We start from the raw sequence: 18,352 nt of genomic DNA, 5'->3' as shown, positions 1-18,352 counted from the left end.
CCTAAAATGTGGGAGACCTGGGTTCAATCCCCAGGTTGGGAAGATTCCCTGGAGAAGGGAAAGGCTACCCACTCCAGTATTCTGGTCTGGAGAATTACATGGACTATATAGTTCATGAGGCTATGATTACATGGGTTATAATCCTTACGATTATACAGTGGAAGTTAGAAATAGATTCAATGGGTTAGATCTGATAGACAAGAGTGCCTGAAGAACTATGGAAGGAGGTTCATGACACTGTATAGGAGGTAGTGATCAAGATTATCCCCAAGAGAAAGACATGCAAAAAGGCAAAATGGTTGCCTGAGGAGGCCTTTCATAGCTGAGAAAAGAAGAGAAGTGAAAGGCAAAGGAGAAAAGGAAAGATATACCCATTTGAATGCAGAGTTCCAAAGAAGAGCAAGGAGAGATAAGAAACCCTTCCTCAGCGATCAATGCAAAGAAATAGAGGAAAACAATAGAATGGTAAAGACTAGAGATCTCTTCAAGAAAATTACAGATACCAAGGGAACTCTTCATGCAAAGATGGGCACAGAAAGGAGAGAAATGGTATGGGCCTAACAGAAGCAGAAGATATTAAGAAGAGGTGGCAAGAATACACAGAAGAACTGTATTAAAAAGATCTTCAAGATGGAAATAATCACAATGGTGTGATCACTCACCTAGAGCCAGACATCCTGGAATGCAAAGTCAGTGGTCCTTAGAAAGTATCACTATGAACAAAGCTAGTGGAGGTGATGGAATTCCAGTTGAGCTATTTCAAATCCTAAAAGATGATGCTGTGAAAGTGCTACATGCAATATGCCAGCAAATTTGGAAAATTCAGCGGGGGCCACAGTACTGGAAAAGGTCAGTTTTCATTCCAATCCCAAAGAAAGGCAATGCCAAAGAATGTTCAAACTATCACACAATGGCACTCATCTCACATGCTAGCAAAGTAAAGTCAAAATTCTCTAAGCCTGGCTTCATCAGTATGTGAACCGTGAACTCCCAGATGATCAAGCTGATTTAGAAAAGGCAGAGGAATCATAGGTAAAATTGCTTACATCTGTTGCATCATCAAAAAGGTAAGAGAGTTCCAGAGAAACATCTACTGCTTCATTGACTATGCCGACGCCTTTGACTGTATGAATCACAACTAACTGGACAATTCTGAAAGAGATGGGAATACCAGACCACCTGACCTGCCTCCTGAGAATTCTGTATGCAGATCAAGAAGCAACAGTTAGAACTGGACATGGAAAAACAGTCTGGTTCCAAATTTGAAAGGAGTATGTCAAGGCTGTATGTTGTCATCCTGCTAATTTAACTTATATGCAGAATACATCATGCGAGATGCCGGGCTGCAAGAAGCACAAGTTGCAATCAAGATTGCCAGGATAAATATCACTAACCTCAGAGACACAGATGACACCACCTTTATGGCAGAAAGTGAAGAACTAAAGAGCCTCTTGATGAAAGTGAAAGAGGAGAGTGAAAAAATTGGCTTAAAACTCAACATTCAGAAAACTAAGATCATGGCATCTGGTCCCATCACTTCATGGCAAATAGATGGGGAAACAATAGAAACCATGACAAATTTTATTTTTGGGGGGCTCCAATATCACTGGAGATGGTGACTGCAGCCATGAAATTAAAAGAGGCTTGGTCCTTGGAACAAAAATATATCACCAACCTGGACAGCATATTAAAAAGCAGAGACATTACTTTGCCAACAAAGGTCCGTCTACTCAAAGATATGATTTTTCTAGTAGTCATGTATGGATGTGAGAGTTGAACAATAAAGAAAGCTGAGTACCCAAGAATGGATGCTTTCAAACTGTGGTGTTGAAGACTCTCGAGAGTCCCTTGGACTGCAAGGAGATCCAACGAGTCAATCCTAAAGGAAATAAGTCCTGTATGTTCATTGAAACGACTGATGCTGAAGACGAAACTCCAAAACTTTGGCCACCTGATGTGAAGAACTGACTCGCAGAAAAGACCCTGATGCTAGGAAACATTGAAGGCGGGAGTAGAAGAGGGCAACAGAGGATGAGATGGTTGGATGACATCACTGACTCAATGGACATGAATTTAAGTAAGCTCCGGGAGTTGGTGATGGACAGGGAAGCCTGGCGTGCTGCAGTCCATGGGGTTGCTAAGAGTCAACAGGACTAAGTGACTGAACTGAATTGAACTGAAGCAGCTCTGATGAAACACAATGCATTTTTTTACCTGCATGCAGTTAGGTACTGAAGTGAAAATGGGTGGGAGAGAGTTGATGGCATTTCTCTTAGGAATCCCAGTTTCATTTTTCAGTTCCATCTGGTTGGAAACCCAACCCAGAAGGCTGGGTGAGTTCCACACTTCATTAGAACTAACTTGATATATGATCTACATTTTGAAATTTGTGTAATCATAGCTCAACTTTCATAACCTGAAGATTTTTCCTTTGTCAACTCAATCTCTAGTGTATTGGCAGTATAGTAAAATAGAGAGAAAATGATAAAAACTAATCTAATTCTAGTAGAAAAGTGGCACAGTGATACACTAGTTGATAGGCTACAACATTATTTCAATAATTTCAAATGTTATGTGACAAGAATAATATTATGTTGAAGGCTTTTATTATTATCATTCTTTTAGCACCTATAATGATACCCTCCATATATCTGATTATCAGACTCCTCAACACCAGTTCTATAAATTTTACTAAGTCTGCAGCCACTTGACTGCATACAGGTGATTACAACAAGGCTATCGATTGGATGAAGCTGGAAATATAAGACATGTCTGCCAATAGGAAAATGGCTAAACTGTGATGCATTATCACAATGGAATGTTATACATACAGTAACATATTTATGAAAATTATTAATGACCTAGGGAAAGTTCTGATACCAGGTAACTAAATACACGGCAAGACCTCCACTGTCTAAGATAATTTAAAATATCTTAAAAATAAAACACTTTATAGAACATAAGTTTGAAAAGAAAGAACAATTTTAAAATGGTCTTTCTGAGTGATAGGATTATGGGTGATTACTTTCTTCTAGTTTTCTCCAATTTTCAGCAATGAATGTTTTCCTTTATTTATAAAAAGTAGAGATTGTTAAAGAATATTGCTGTCAAGAATTTTCAGTAGTGATACCTTCATAGTGTGGATAGGGAAGTTGGCACTGACTTTCAAAACATGGAATTTTAAGAACATATGTTTGCTGTGACTTAAGGCAAAACCCAATAGATTTCTTGACTACCTGATGGTAACGAGCTGACTTACATGATAAGTGGTAGCTTGAAGATATACTTTCCACTTGGATTTCACTTGAGTTAAACATTAGCATTTGTAATTAAAGTGCTAAAATATATGACAGGGTGCAGGAAACAAGTCACCAAAAGCCACTTTTTCCCAAATAATAAGATATATTTGTCCTGAAATCACTGAATTATAAATGTATTTGGCATAGGAAATTGACACCACTTTTAAAAAAAAAACCAACAAACACCTGCTTCTTAATTTATCAAAAACTCAGAAAAGACTCTGCATGTGTGCATGCTAAGTCACCTCAGTCGTGTCCAACTCTCTGCAATCCTATGGACAACCAGGCTCCTCTGTCCATTCTGTTCTCCAGGCAAGAATACTAGAACGGGTGGCCATGCCCTTCTCCAGGGGACCTACCCAAGCCAGGAACCAAACCTGCATATCTTATGTCTCCAGCACTGGCTGGCGGGTTCTTTACCACTAGTACCACCTGGGAAGTCTAGAAAAGACTTTTCTTGGGGTCTAATCTAGAAAGTCAGGGAAGAAATCCTTTCTTCATTTTTAAATGACTGGGGATTTCCTTAACTAAAATCTCTCCTTTAGAATAGTATCAACATGAATATTTGTAGTCTATAATTAGAACATTTATAAATTTTTAGAGAATTAATGGGCAAGGTAGGCCAATTTTCAAAAAAGTACCAAAGCTCCTACCAAGTAAAGTTCATACAATTTATACATTTGTCCAAAGGGAGTATTTGATCTGTATTAGGTGAAACTTCCTAATGGAATCCTGATTAAATTCACTGTTATATTGCTATCTTGCTTCAGAGCTTACAAAATCAGGAATCAATTTCCTGAAATCCACAGATTGGGGAAAAAAAAAAGTCTAAATCCAAGGCATGTGCATTGTTAGTAAACAGTGTATTCTAATGCTGTATGTGTGATCTGTGGCATGTCATAAACAAACATGAGTAGGTGATATATATACATGGTATGTGATACACACAAAAACCAACAAATAATATTTAGTCACTGCGAGAGGAACTGTCTTTTAGTCTTCTTATTGGTTTCAAGAGAAAGCTGGATTTGGAGGCCATAAGCACACACGCATGCACAGATCTTTTACGGGCTTCCCTGGTAGCTAAGTGGTAAAGATTCCTTCCTGCAATGCAGGAGACATGGGTTCAATCCCTGGTCCGGGAAGATCCTCTGGAAAAGGAAATGAAAAGCCATTCCAGGATTCTTGCCTGGGAAATCCCATGGACACAGAAGCCTGGCAGGCTATATAGTCCATGGGGTCAAAAAAGAGTTGGAATGACTTAACAACTTAAACAACAACAGGTCCTTCATATTACTTTAGTGCTAACATCACAAACAAAGAGGAAGCAGGTTCAGATGTCTGAACAGACAAGACCATGGTGCTAGCATTAAAATGGAGAATAGCTTATTTTTCATTATATTTATTATTTTGTCATTGTTACTTGTTTATTATTTTTTAACATCCAATGATACTGGTTTCCTTACACAGAAAGTTAGTTTTCAATTTCTTTAAGTTTATTTAAGTAAAAAGAGAAGTTAGTTTTTAAGAAAAAATACTAGGTACACATTAGTAGAGAAGGCCTATAGAAATGGCAAAAATTAAGAAAGCAGATCATCATCTAAAATTTGAGAAGCCTTGCATTGATATATATATGCATCCTGAGTCTTAGAGTGGTTGGTTATATAATTAAATTGTACCTATAAAAACTCTAGAATTTCCAAATTAGGTATTTGAAGCAGGAATATTCATTTTATCAACAGACTCTGAAATATTCTGACTCATATTCTTCCCATGCTTGTTTTATTCATATTTCCTTTTTACTTTTTGAGGACACACTTACTTGGCTTCCTTAAATTCAGGCAATTAATTTTGGCTCAACTTACACGGATGAGCTTTCCATTTGGACATGTGAACACTCAATTTCACCATTTAATTTCACTGTTTTCTCAAGTAGATACTCATGTATAATCATTGATGAAGGCATAAAACATAGGATTCCCTTTCTTTAAGGGGAGAATCTGGGCATGTGACAGAGGCCAGGCAAATCAAGGCTTTCTACCTACTGGACACAACTTGGCTCTGAGTGGAAGAACCAGGAAGGAGCTGCCCAATTTTCCCAGCATGCTGAGTTGATAGAAATGTGTAAATCCTGTTACTCTGCAGAGGGTATCTGGTGAGAATGATGTCACCATGGAACAGAGCCAAGAGATAGTCTTGCTGGTTTAATAAATACGTATAGAGCACCAACCATGATTACTTAGAGAGTAATGATAGAGCAATGATCAAAACAGGGAAAATCTCCGCCCTGCAGGAGTGTGCCCTTCAGTCAAGGAAGATGGTGAAACGACAATAAAATAAATGTGAACATGCCACAGTGTGTGTGATGGTTCTAAGTGTGATGAGCAGGAATAAAGCAGCAAGGAAGAAATGAGGGAAGGTTGGGAGATGAGGTGCAGTGCTTTTAAACATGGCACTCAGGGGGCACTGAGGTTACATGTGGGCCTGGGGGAGGGTGCCACATGGGCATCTAGGGGAAGAGCCTTCCCAGTAGGGGAAAAGCAAATGCAGAGGCCCTGAAAGGAACGTGGAATGAGTCAGGCGGAAAATAGTAGGAAGCAAGTCTAAGTAGGACTTGAAGTTGGATTATACAGGCCTTGTCCAACATTTTAAGGATTTAGCATTCATCTGGAGTGGGATGGGAAGTGACTGGAAGGATCAGAGCAGAGAAACAACACCATCACACCTACTCTGGCTGAGGGAGGCAAAAGCAGCTGGGCTGAACGCCCAGGGCCACTGCTCTGGTCCCTGTGAGGGCTGTGCCAGTTGGTACCAGGGCGGCCGCTGCCTTAACAAGTGGTGGATTCTTGTAGAAGTCAGGTTCTGGATCAGGTGTAGGGTATAAGAGAAAGAGAAAAGCTGAGAGTGATCCCCACCCAAATTTTGTGCCTGAGATAATGGAATTGAATTTACCAAGATGGGGCAATACTGTAGAAGGGCCAGGTTTGAAATAGGGTGAATGATTTACATAATTTAGCTTTAGAAATGGGTTTCCCTGGTAGCTCAGCTGGTAAAGAATTTCATCTGCAATGCAGGAGATCCTGGTTTGATTCCTGGGTCAGGAAGTTCCCCTGGAGAAGGGACAGGCTACCCAGGCCAGTATTCCTGGGCTTCCCTTGTGGCTCAGCTGGTAAAGAATCCGCCTCCAATAAGGGAGACCTGGGTTAGATCCCTGGGTTGGGAAGATCCCCTGGAGAAGGGAACAGCTACCCACTCCAGTATTCTGTCCTGGAGAATCTCATCAACAGAGGAGCCTGGTGGGCTGCAATCCATGGGGTCTCAAAGAGTCAGACATAACTGACAGTCAATTTGAGATAACGGATGATTCTCAAGGAAGCAAAGAGCTGAATCTACCCACAATGAAAGCTAGAATTACCACTTGACTTCTCAGTCACACAAAGCAGAATATGTGGCCTCCACATTCCTTCTTGCAATCTCAAAACATAAACTTCTTAATATGTCTCCTTTCAGAAGCCATATCATTTCATCATTTATATGCCATCTGAAATTTTTCCTCATCAGCACATTTAGATAAAAGTTGTTCTTAAGAGTTAGCTCTCTTTGGGTTGCCAGTAACAAAACTCCATCTTATTTAAACATGCTAATTAGTGTTTAACTTAGAAATGCTTTAAAGAATACAAGTATCTGAATATCAGAAATTAAGTGCTTAATGGAAGCTCACGTGCAATACTTGAGCATCCTTGTATTACTGACATTAATCAAAAATATCACTCAAGGTCTGTATGAATATGAAGCCTTGCATATAGAATTCCCTGATTACAAGTACATGAAACTTGCACATTCTAAGCAAGATGGTGAAGGACTCCAGAAATTTTGGAGTTTTGAATTCATCATGTTCAGTCAAGAGGAAATACATAGTACTTCACACTTACCGGCTTCTTTAGATTTCATTCATCCATCTAGCCACCCACTCAACATTGAAGGAGTGACCCCCAGTGCCATGCTGGGCACTGGGGCTGGATGAACAAGGCGCAGAAGGACTCATTCCCCATAAAGTTTACAATACAGAGGAGAAGACAGATAGCAAGGAAGGACTCAAAGATGTTATTTTCGTTCTTTATGCCTGAGGCATGACAATAATTTTCCTCAGAATGGTAATCACAAAAGCCTTCTCAAAGTTCTTAATTAGGATTTCAAGCTAATACCACATTAAAGGTTAGGATCACTATTAAGATCTGTGAGAAATACTTTTAAAAGATTTTCTTATTTGGTATTTTGATATATTTGAAAAATTATTACCATAAAATTTCAAAATTAACAATGGTCTTTTATATAGAATATTCAAATAGTTATGGGATTTTAATTCTATGAATTTCCCACTCAGCATAAGAAAACTTTCTTTAATAACACTGACAGCCCCACAGACAAATTCCAGTTAAATTATGGCAGTAGGAATGTATCATTTTCAGGAGGATTTTATTCAATTGTTGGAAGTTCCATCACATTCCAGTTCCATGAGCACAGAAGTTCTGTCTATCTCTGATCACCTTACCTGGTTCCTAAACACAAACTAAACTCCCAATAAATACTGGTGCTATGTATGACATGAACATTCTAATTATATGGCTGAAAGAGAACATAGCACAGTGAGTAAGGCTAATTTGTATGGCTCTCTGGCTACTTACTCTGTGATCTCATGGAGTTACATAACCTCTCATATAATTATATATATAGTCATATAATGTCTCAGCAAACTATATATAATTATATATATATAGTTATAAAATATCTCCAAAGTGTGAGACTATTAATAATTTCCAAGTCATGGTGTTGCTGTGAGTATTAAGAATCAATACATGAAACACACTTAGAACAGTGACTGGAAATTGCTCTCTAAATTGCTAGTCATTAAAATCATAATCATCATCATTATTATAACCTGCAAATTTCTACTTTAGATGGGGTATTTATAAGCTATCTTTAAATTTCAAAGGGATTTTGCTTCCTTTTAAAATTTTATTTCACTCACTGTACATTACCATGATATTCCTACTGATTTATAATCAATCTCTTCCTTCTGTCTAACCAATTCACTAAGCTCTTCACTGATTCCATGATGATGTCACACTGTCTTTTACAATCATAATTTCTTAGTGAGTAATCACAATTATTAAGTCAGAGGAAAGAACCAGATAAATCTTTTTGCATATATTTGTGCAATCAGAAATTTTGATTAATACTGTGCTTTGAATATATAAATAATGATGTGTATTTAAATCTTACTAATTCAGAAGTGTTATTGGGAATACCAAACATACTTAGTGACAAGTTCTAAATGCAGAATATTTTTAGCTTATTGTCACACCTGTATGTTCCATGGTCTAAACCCCAACCATGTGCTATAAATAAGAGATTGGGTCAGGCTTCTCCTAATAATTAGTGAAGGACAATTAATTATCACATTAGATGGCTGCTTGTAAATGCATGCTGCTTAAAGGGATTAAAGTGTTTTATTGCTAAACTTTTACTCCAAACTCTTTTTATAGATAATATTAATATAAAAGTAACCACATGGGCTTTGCTCATCAAATTAACACTGGTTAAAAAAAAATCCAAAGTAGTAGAATTATGTTGTTGTTGTTTGTTTTTCACTTTTTGGTCACACTGTATGGCATGCAGGATCTTAGTTTCCTGACCCAGGACTGAACCCACGGCTCTCTGCAGGAGGAGCATCTTAACTGCTGGACCACCAAGGGAATCTCTAGAATTATCATTATATATATGTTTTAACTTAGATCTTCTCTGGTGGATCAGATAGTAAAGAATCTGCCTGCATGTGGGAGATCCCTGGGTCAGGAAGATCCTCTGGAGAAGGGTGTGGCACTCCAGTCTTCTTGCATGGAGAATCCCATGGACAGAGAAGCCTGGTGGGCTATAGTCCATGGAGTCCCAAAAGAGTCAGACACGACTGAGTGACTAACACATGTTTTAATTTACCCACAACACTAGTCAATACAATTAAATTTTATACTATTTTTGTTCTTAGCAATTTTAGCTAGCCAATGAAAATCTAGGAATTATATATGGAAATAGCATTAATGAAGTTGGCGATGAAGCAAAATAACTATTTCATTCCCATATAGAGCAAGTTTAAAAACATTTTTTACTGAGTTAATTAATTTTGGGAATAAACTTAGAAGAAAAATTGATTTATGCAAGTCAAAGTAATACATCATTGTGGTAAAATTAAAGTTAATCCCTTCATGCCTCACATTCCTCACCTTTAAGAAAGAAAGAAAAAATGATACCTATCTTAATGTGGTAGGTCTGAAGTGTAGATGTGGAAATACATGTCAAACATGTGCACATAAAATGTTCTCAGTCGCCATGATGATGATGACAATGTAACTCAAGAGACTGCATTGTATACAGTGACTACATAGATACTGGTTGCTATCAGTTTCATGGAAATATATGTGAACAGCAATCAAACTGCAAATCACTGATTTTCTTGTAGCCTAACTTAAAGCCAGGTTAATGTATAGCTCATAATTGGTGTTTGTGAATGCACCTGTGAATACACAGTTACCAAAGACTCAGCTTTGAAGGCAACACTGACTGACATCTCTGGTCAGTTTTTTTTAAAATATCAATATATTCATGTGGACCAACATCTTTGGATTGTAACCTTTAATTGTACACTGCCCTCTTTCAAATAATGTAGGAAAGAAGAAAAAAATCACTTTTGATTGTTTGGCCTGAGCTTTAAGTTATTCATGCTTATCAAACATCCTCAAGCTTTGGAGACCTAAAAACACATGAAACAAACCAATTAGTGTGATCACATTTTTAAAAGAAAAGTGGATAGACATGACTGAACATCCCACACTAAGATTTTTCAAAAGATGCGCCTTCACATTCACAAGGAATTTCTAACCAAAGATTTAGGGGAGTCAGGAAGACATGTACGTGTGCCTCTGAGTTTGAGCTGGCTTTATGGAATTAAATGGGCTTATGGACTTGGGTTGTCCGTCTAGACTAATAAAGAAGACTATTATTTTTAAATGGAAAGTACTTTTTTTTGCCGTTTAAAATATCAGAATGTACATACGAGTTTTCTTGGTGGTTGCATTAACTGTGGCACTGAAGGGACCAGGACCAGCGCTGTTGAAAGCCCGGACAGCCGTGTAATATGCCAGGTTGCTCCTCAAGCCACGGAGTCTGGCTGATGTCACATTTCCGGCTACTTTCAGTTTGCTTGATGATTCCTCTTCTCCTCCATCATTCCAGTACCTCACCTGGCAGACAGAAAGCATAAAAGATGCGGAGGGTTGACAAAACAGCATCCTTACATTAAATGATTTTCACTGACATGGGCACTGTAATGTATGTACTTCATCAGTTATTCCACAAGTAGTTATTAAGGACCTACTATGTGCTAGGTGGCTCAGTGATAAAGAATCTCCCTGCCAGCACAGGAGATGAGGGTTCAATCCCTGGGTTGGGAAGATCCCCTGTAGGAAGAAATGGCAACCCATGCTAGTATCCTTGCCAGGAAAATCCCATGGACAGAGGATCCTGGCAGGCTACAGTCCATGGGTCTTCTCAAGGAGTTGGACATGACTTAGCATGCAGGCAACATGCCAGGTGCTGCTTTAGGCTCAGAGAGGTGAAAGAAAAGGGACCCCAGGAGGAGGCGGATATTAAGTATGCAAATAAACCAGATAAATTCAAAGAGTAAGTGCTACATGCTACTAGACCATAGCCTTATAAATGGGAAAATGAAGGGGAAATCTGCATTTCTAATAGACTGAGCTGCTCCGCTTTCTCAGGCCCTAATCAACCTGGCCCAAGTTCGACTCCAGAAGGCTGACAGCTATGCGTAAACTCTAAAGGATGGTGAAGATTCCTTCTACGAAGAAAGTGACTTGTTAGAGCAGAGACCATCAAAAAGCCAAGACTGTCCACTGGCTTGTCCTACAGTGATAAATAAATGTCACCAAGGCAGCCTGTGCAGGCAGAGCTGCTGCAGAGAACAGAAATGCACGTAGCAGGTAAATTTATGGATATATTGAAATATTTCATTTGTATTTCATTATACTGAATTGTGTAACATGATCTGAGACTTCTCATAAATATATATATTTACATTCACAGTATAAAAATGTAAAAATAAGCCATGAGAGTATTTGATAAATTAAAGAAATAAGGGTAGAAGAGATAACCATAATAAGACATGTTCCCCAGTGAACTCCAATTTATGCAATGAAGTTTGGCTATGTTTGGTAGACAGTTTGTACCCTTCATAGGTAAAAAAAAAAGAAACAAAACCAACAGCAGCAAGAAAGTTACCAAACTATTCCTCAGGTTTTCCTGTGATATATGCTCTTTGGTTTGATTTTCACTGGTCTACTTTGACACCAAAATATGAAAACAATAAACCATTTCTATAATTTGAGTAAGTAAACAGTTGCTCGAGCACTATGAAAACAGCAATCAAACCTTAGTCATCAGAGTCATCATGCAATAGAGACTTGTGGGGTCTGTGGAAAAAAGACAGGCAAGTCTCATCTTTGTAATGGAACCTCTGCTCAGTTCTGGCTGATGGGGAGAAGGTGGACCCAGGGCTTACAGGTCTTTTTATAAAAGAAAGCAGAAATCCTGCTTTTAATGTCAAATTGTCCTAAGTGAAGAGTTGGCTCCATCTTTTAAAAACAATGTGTGGACAAACAAAATGTGTTTATAGGCTGCATACAGTAAACCCATTTCAGTTCTCTGAGAAAAATACACCTAAAGTTACAGTTGTGTTTTGTTTTTTCTTTTAAATGATCAACTATAAAATTATTTCTTTAAAAAATTAGTAGTAAAATATAAAATCTCAGTAGTAAAATATAAAATCTCAGGTTTTTCAATAATGATCACAAAATGCCACAGTAAAATTATGCTAGATAAATATTTTCCCCATATATGTGCATGTATATTATGCATATATATTTATATATTTATATTTATATCAATGACCTATTAAATTCATGCAAAATACTGGGCTCATGGATAGGGGTATGTGCATTTTTCCGGGAAAGAGGTTGTCAATTTTCAGAAAAAAATTTGAAAGGAAGATGCAAGCCCAAGTGACTAGGATTAAACTGAACATGTAGTTCCTACAACTTTAAAGCATTAGATATGCTAAAACTCGGGCTTCCCGGTAGCTCAGCTGGTAAAGACTCTGCCTGCAATGCAGGAGACCCTGGTTCGATTCCCGAGTCAGGAAGTTACCCTGGAGAAGGGACAGGTTACCCGCTCCAGTATTCATGGGCTTCCCTGGTGGCTCAGATGGTAAAGAATTGTCCTGCAGTGTGGAAGACCTGGGTTCGATCCCTGGGTTGGGAAGATCCCCTAGAGGAGGGCACTGAAACCCATTCCAGTATTCTTGTCTGGAAAATGCCCATGGACAGAGAAGGCTGGTAGGCTACAGTTAATGAGGTCACAAAGAGTCAGACATGACTGAGCGACTAAGCATAGCATCAGTCAGTCAGTTCAGTCGCTCAGTCACGTCCGACTCTTTGTGACCCCATGAATCGCAGTACGCCAGGCCTCCCTGTCCATCACAAACTCCCGGAGTTCACTCAAGCTCATGCCAGCACATACTAAAACTTGATGATAAAATTGTAGGGGAAAAAAAAAGTCCACATATCTGACAGACACCATTTACCATTCTCAAACAAAAGTACATATTTTTTTTATTAATTAGAAATAACATGTCAAATTGTCTTTTATAAAGTCACACCCAATAAATTGGGGCTTCCCAGGTGGCACAGTGGTAAAGAATCCATCTGCCAATGCAGAAGGTGTAAGAGATGAGCTCAATCCCTGGGTTGGGAAAATCCGCTGGAGTAGGAAATGGCAACCCACAACTGAGCATGCACATGCACACATGCGACAGATGGCTAAAGGCTACTGAAAACTCACACACTGCGTTAACCAAAAATTTTATTTGGGTTTTCCTATAACGTCTTACAGGAAAATGCAAATAAACTTTTTTGACAACCCAATACATTCTAAATTCATCAACTGTAAGCACTAGAGGTACCGCTAGGTTTAGATGACTCCAAACATAAAATGCTCTCCCTGCCCTTGAAAGCACTGTCTAGTTATTAACTAAGAATGGCACATAATTGATAATTTTAATAAAACATTATGGGCAACCTCAAAACTTGTGGCCTGGGATATAGCATAGATTGGGGAAAAGATCACATAATTATGAGCTTTAGTAAAGGTCACTCAACATATGGAAGGGCAGAGGTCAGTTGAAGTTAAGTAATCTATCAGGATCCTTACATACTGGCCTCTTGTTAGGTTCCAATCCTTGCATCGTTCTTCTTGTACTCAAATTACCTCAATATAAGTTGCCTAAGAAATCTCTCCTTAGAAGACCGATTTAAAGAACAGATAAAAACAATTTTCAATTGGCATACGGATTATCTTTTATAAATCAATTCATAAAAGGTGCTTGAAGGCTCTTAATAGCAGTTTCTGAAGCACTTGAAGCAATCTCTATGTATCAGAATGAGAGATTTATTTTTAGATCTCAGTTGCTGACAAGTATTATCAATATTTAATCATAAAGAAAATTAGTGCAAAAATTGAGCACATTAGTTCGAATTGATTATATGATCTTCTCGAATAGCATTACTTTAAAAGTTGAATAAAAATGCATATAACCAAAGCATAAAGAAATAAAGCAGTGACATATATATTTCCAAGTAATAAATCAGTTACATTTTGGTCAAAAATATTTATATGAGGATAGATACTTTTATTATATAAGTAATAAATTACTTATATTCTATAAAATTTTGTTCAAAATATTTGTATGAGGATAGGCTATTTTTAAAGAGGGAAAAGCCAAGTGTGAAAAGAGACCAAAAGTTCTACGCCTGAGAGGAGAGAATATAACTCCACACTAATTTGGATTTCCCAAGCACAACCACAATACAGGGATGAAGAAAGGAAATGGGAGGAACAAACTCTGAAAACACAACTGTGTAAAAAGAGTTAGTGTGACACTGACAGAACATGAAGGCAGCACCTACAAAGGAAGAGCAGAGAAAGAAATCCTACAAAGGCTCATGACGAGCTCTGCCGACAAGAAGCAGAGTCAGCGGACTGGACCACAGGAGACCGGCTATAACACACTTCCCGAAGTGATCTTAAAATGAGTATATTTAAAATGTTCACATTTACTCAAGAAGGGGCTAAATTTATGATATGAGAAGAGGAGACAAAGAAAAAAGATGGGGCAAATCTGAAAAATATCAAGTAGAATTCCAACCCCTGAAGAATACAGTGTTAAGAAAGAAATCAGTCCTAAAACTGAGCTGGAGACTGGAAGGTATAGAAGAATGGATAATTTCAGAACATGAAGAAAGAAACAAAAATTATGAAAGCCAAGTTAAGAAACCCTGAGAATAAAGTGAAATGTTCCAACCAGAGTTCCAGAAGGAAAAGTCCAACAATTAAAGGCAACAATTAAAGAGAAAATGTCTTGAGAATTTTCCAGACCTGAAGAAACACAGACGTTTTCGTGTGGCAGCTTCACTGAGTTCAGAGCCGGCAAATATAAAAGGCAAAGCTACTCCAAAGAGAAAGGTGATTAAGACTGAATTGTGGCTCTCAACATTGTTTCATCACCTGAGAGGTACAGGCCACTCCCTTCATCAGTAGAGGATGACCCTGCCTTGGTTTTTGCTAGAGGGAGTGTGCCCCAGGGGTAGCAACTGAATTCCTCGGCACAGCAGATAGCAGGGAGGGAGGATGCTAAAGTAGAATCAAGCACAGGAGGCAGATTTGTCTTGGTCGTCACCATAGCTCTGCCACTCAGTACAAAGCTTGGACACATCAAGTACCCAATATTGCTTAATTTGTAAATAACTTAAACACATGCAGTTTACAAATGCCTCCCTCCTTCCCATCACAGAGATACAGCAGAAATATGTATCTGGTCTCTGCTGGAGTTTCCTGACACACACCTCCCTCCAAATCCTTAGGATGTCAGAAGTGATAAGTGTCATTGTATGCCAACGAGATATCTGGTGACTGTGCCTTCCTGGTTACCTTCAGTATGGAAACTGGTTGCCAGGATAATCAACCTTGTAATTAGAAGGTTGGAACTTTGAGGCCCACCTCCTGACACAAGGCTGGAGGTTAATTTACTTTAGTTAACTAATGGTCAACGATTCAATCCTTCCTTCCAATGAAGTGCTAAGGTGCTTTAGTTGTGTCTGATTCTTTGCAACTCTGTCGACTGTAGCCTGCCAGGCTCCTCTGTTCATGGGATCTCCCAGGCAAACTGGAGTGGGTTACCATTTTCTCCCCCAGGGGATCTTCCCAACCCAGGGATCGAACCCAATCTCTTATGTCTCTTGCACTGGCAGGCAGGTTCTTTACCCCTAGCGCTACCAAGCCTCCATAAAAAACCCTAACTGATGAGGTTTGAGGGGTTCCTAGTAAGGGCTTCCTAGTAACTGTACATATTGAGGTGCTGGGAGAGTGGAGGGCATGGAAGCCCTGTGCCCCTTCTCACGGACCTCACCCTAGGCATCTCTTCTACTTAGCTGTTCCTGAGTTGTATCCTTTATGATAAATGGATAATGGTAAGTAAAATGCGTTCCTGAGTTTTGTGAGCCATTCTAGCAAGTTCTCAAACCCAAGGAGGGGGTTGTGGTAACCCCCAAGTTGATCAGAGGAGACCTGGACTGATGGCATCTGATGTTTGTGTGTGGTGGGTACCAGTCTTGTGGGACTGAACCCTTAACCTGTAGGAAAGTCAAAGTGTCAGTTGTTTTGCCGTGTCCTACTCTTTTCGATCTCATGGACTGTAGCCAGTCAGGCTCTTCTGTCCACAGAATTCTCCAGGCAAGAATATCGGAGTGGGTAGCCATTCCCTTCTCCAGGAAATCTTCCCGACCCAGGAAGGCGTGCAGTATCTGAAGCTAACCCCTCGTACAGTGTCAGAGTTGAACTGTATTTTGGGACACCTAGCTGGTATCAGGGGCTTCCCTGGCGACTCAGACAGTTAACAATCTGCCTGCAATGTGGGAGACCTGGGTTCAATCCCTGGGTTGGGACGATCCCCTGGAGGAAGGCATGGCAACCCATTATGTACTCTTGCCTGGAGAATCCCATGGACAGATGAGCCTGGTGGGCTACATACAGTTCATGGGGTCGCAAAGAGTCGGACATGACTGAGCGACTAAGCAGAGCACAGCTGCTGGTATCAGAGAACAGGCTGGTGTAGAGAAAAAAAAAAAAAAAAACCCACATTTTTCAAGTTAGAACTGTTCTGTGGATAGAACAGAGATGGATATTTTTTCTCCTTTAATTCACCAAGCTAGTTACTCAAGTCCTAATACTCTATGTGCCTATAAAACACTGGGACTCCAATTTCTTGATGAGATAATATTTTTTTCTTTAGAACCGTAACACCATTTCACAAGCCAATATATTTTGATCTGGGTAGGTAAACAGAAGCAAACTTGAGGAATGTCAGGATTTAAATTGCTCTCTCTATTCCTGCAAGTAATTTGGTTATTCCGAAAACTAATGTCCTTGCAGTGAGGAGTCCTTCATATTATGGCATCACAGATTTCACTTAACCTTAAAACAAAACGCAGTTTATAAAAATAATGTATTGAAAAATGGCACCTATTTAAGTCATTAAAGTACAGGTATTAAGTCAGAAATGCAATTTTAATAGACTGAAATAATTTTGTGTATACTGCTAGATTTTCAGGGAGACAAATAATTCATCTTAGCTGCCAGACAAAACACATTTCAATAAATATCAGGCAGGCAAATGCATTCAATGGTGTTTAAGAAGACAAATCCAGATCTGTCTTCTACTCTTCTTTAGGGGTTCCCCGGCAGCTCTTCCCCGCTTGGCTCTCAGTCCCTGGGGGGCTGACTTGTGAGAACTACATGCCAGGCTTGCTGACCCTTTGGCTTCTCACTGGATGAAGACAAGATGGAGCAGGATGCTGTGGGACCCTCCAGGTACAAATCCTTTCTGTGCCCCCTATTTCTTGTTTGCAGAAAACAGTTTCATTTAACCTCCTTGACCTTTCCTGATTTCCAAAGGGCAGATTAAAATAGTTGCTTATCAGGAAAGGGAGGAAATGCAGAAACTAAGGAGAAGCAGTAAAGAAATAATAGTGCATGGGAGTGGAGTGGAGGTGCAGGGTCCTTAAGAAATACATTTAACAATACCTCTGAGTTCTTCTGCAGGAACTAACCACCATGCTTCCCCCCACCCAGGTAAAGGATGAGCACAAGATTCCCAGAGTACTTCCCTGTTACATCACCACCAACCAATTAGAAAATAGTCTGCACGTGAGGAAGATAGATGAAGGCTCTGACCCCCTCCCCAAATGATTCTCTCTTTAAAAACTTTCACGGTTGAAGCTAGACCTAATTGATAACTATAGGACATTTCACCCCAAAACAATCAATTTCACCTTTTTCCTAAGTGCACACAGAACCTTCTCCAGAATAGATCACATCCTGGGCCATAAATCTAGCCTTGGGAAATTCAAAAAAATTGAAATCATTCCAGTCATCTTTTCTGACCACAGTGCAGTAAGATTAGATCTCAATTACAGGAAAAAAATTATTAAAAATTCAAACATATGGAGGCTAAATAATATGCTTCTGAATAACCAACAAATCATAGAAGAAATCAAAAAAGAAATCAAAATATGCATAGAAATGAATGAAAATGAAAAACACAACAACCCCAAACCTATGGGACACTGTAAAAGCAGTGCTTAGGGGAAAGTTCATAGCATTACAGGCTTACCTCAAGAAACAAGAAAAAAGTCAAATAAATAACCTAACTCTACACCTAAAGCAACTAGAGAAGGAAGAAATGAAGAACCCCAGGGTTAGTAGAAGGAAAGAAATCTTAAAAATTAGGGCAGAAATAAATGCAAAAGAAACTAAAAGACCATAGCAAAAATCAACAAAGCTAAAAGCTGGTTTTTTGAAAAAATAAACAA

General features: G+C 38.9%; 1 protein-coding gene across 1 annotated transcript in view; it reads right to left on the bottom strand.

Moving 5' to 3' along the window:
• CNTN3 (contactin 3) overlaps positions 1–18,352 on the bottom strand; it is a 382,508-nt gene that overhangs the window by 13,657 nt on the left and 350,499 nt on the right. The window contains exon 20 of the mRNA XM_070455661.1: positions 10,411–10,597. Coding sequence (XP_070311762.1) covers positions 10,411–10,597 — 187 coding nt within the window. The remainder of the gene's footprint in view (positions 1–10,410; positions 10,598–18,352) is intronic.

The sequence above is a fragment of the Odocoileus virginianus genome, chromosome 26 (genome assembly GCF_023699985.2).
Source record: "Odocoileus virginianus isolate 20LAN1187 ecotype Illinois chromosome 26, Ovbor_1.2, whole genome shotgun sequence".
Lineage (NCBI taxonomy): Eukaryota > Metazoa > Chordata > Mammalia > Artiodactyla > Cervidae > Odocoileus > Odocoileus virginianus.
The sequence above is the reverse complement of the archived record's forward strand: the minus strand, read 5'-3'. Positions and strand labels throughout refer to the sequence as shown.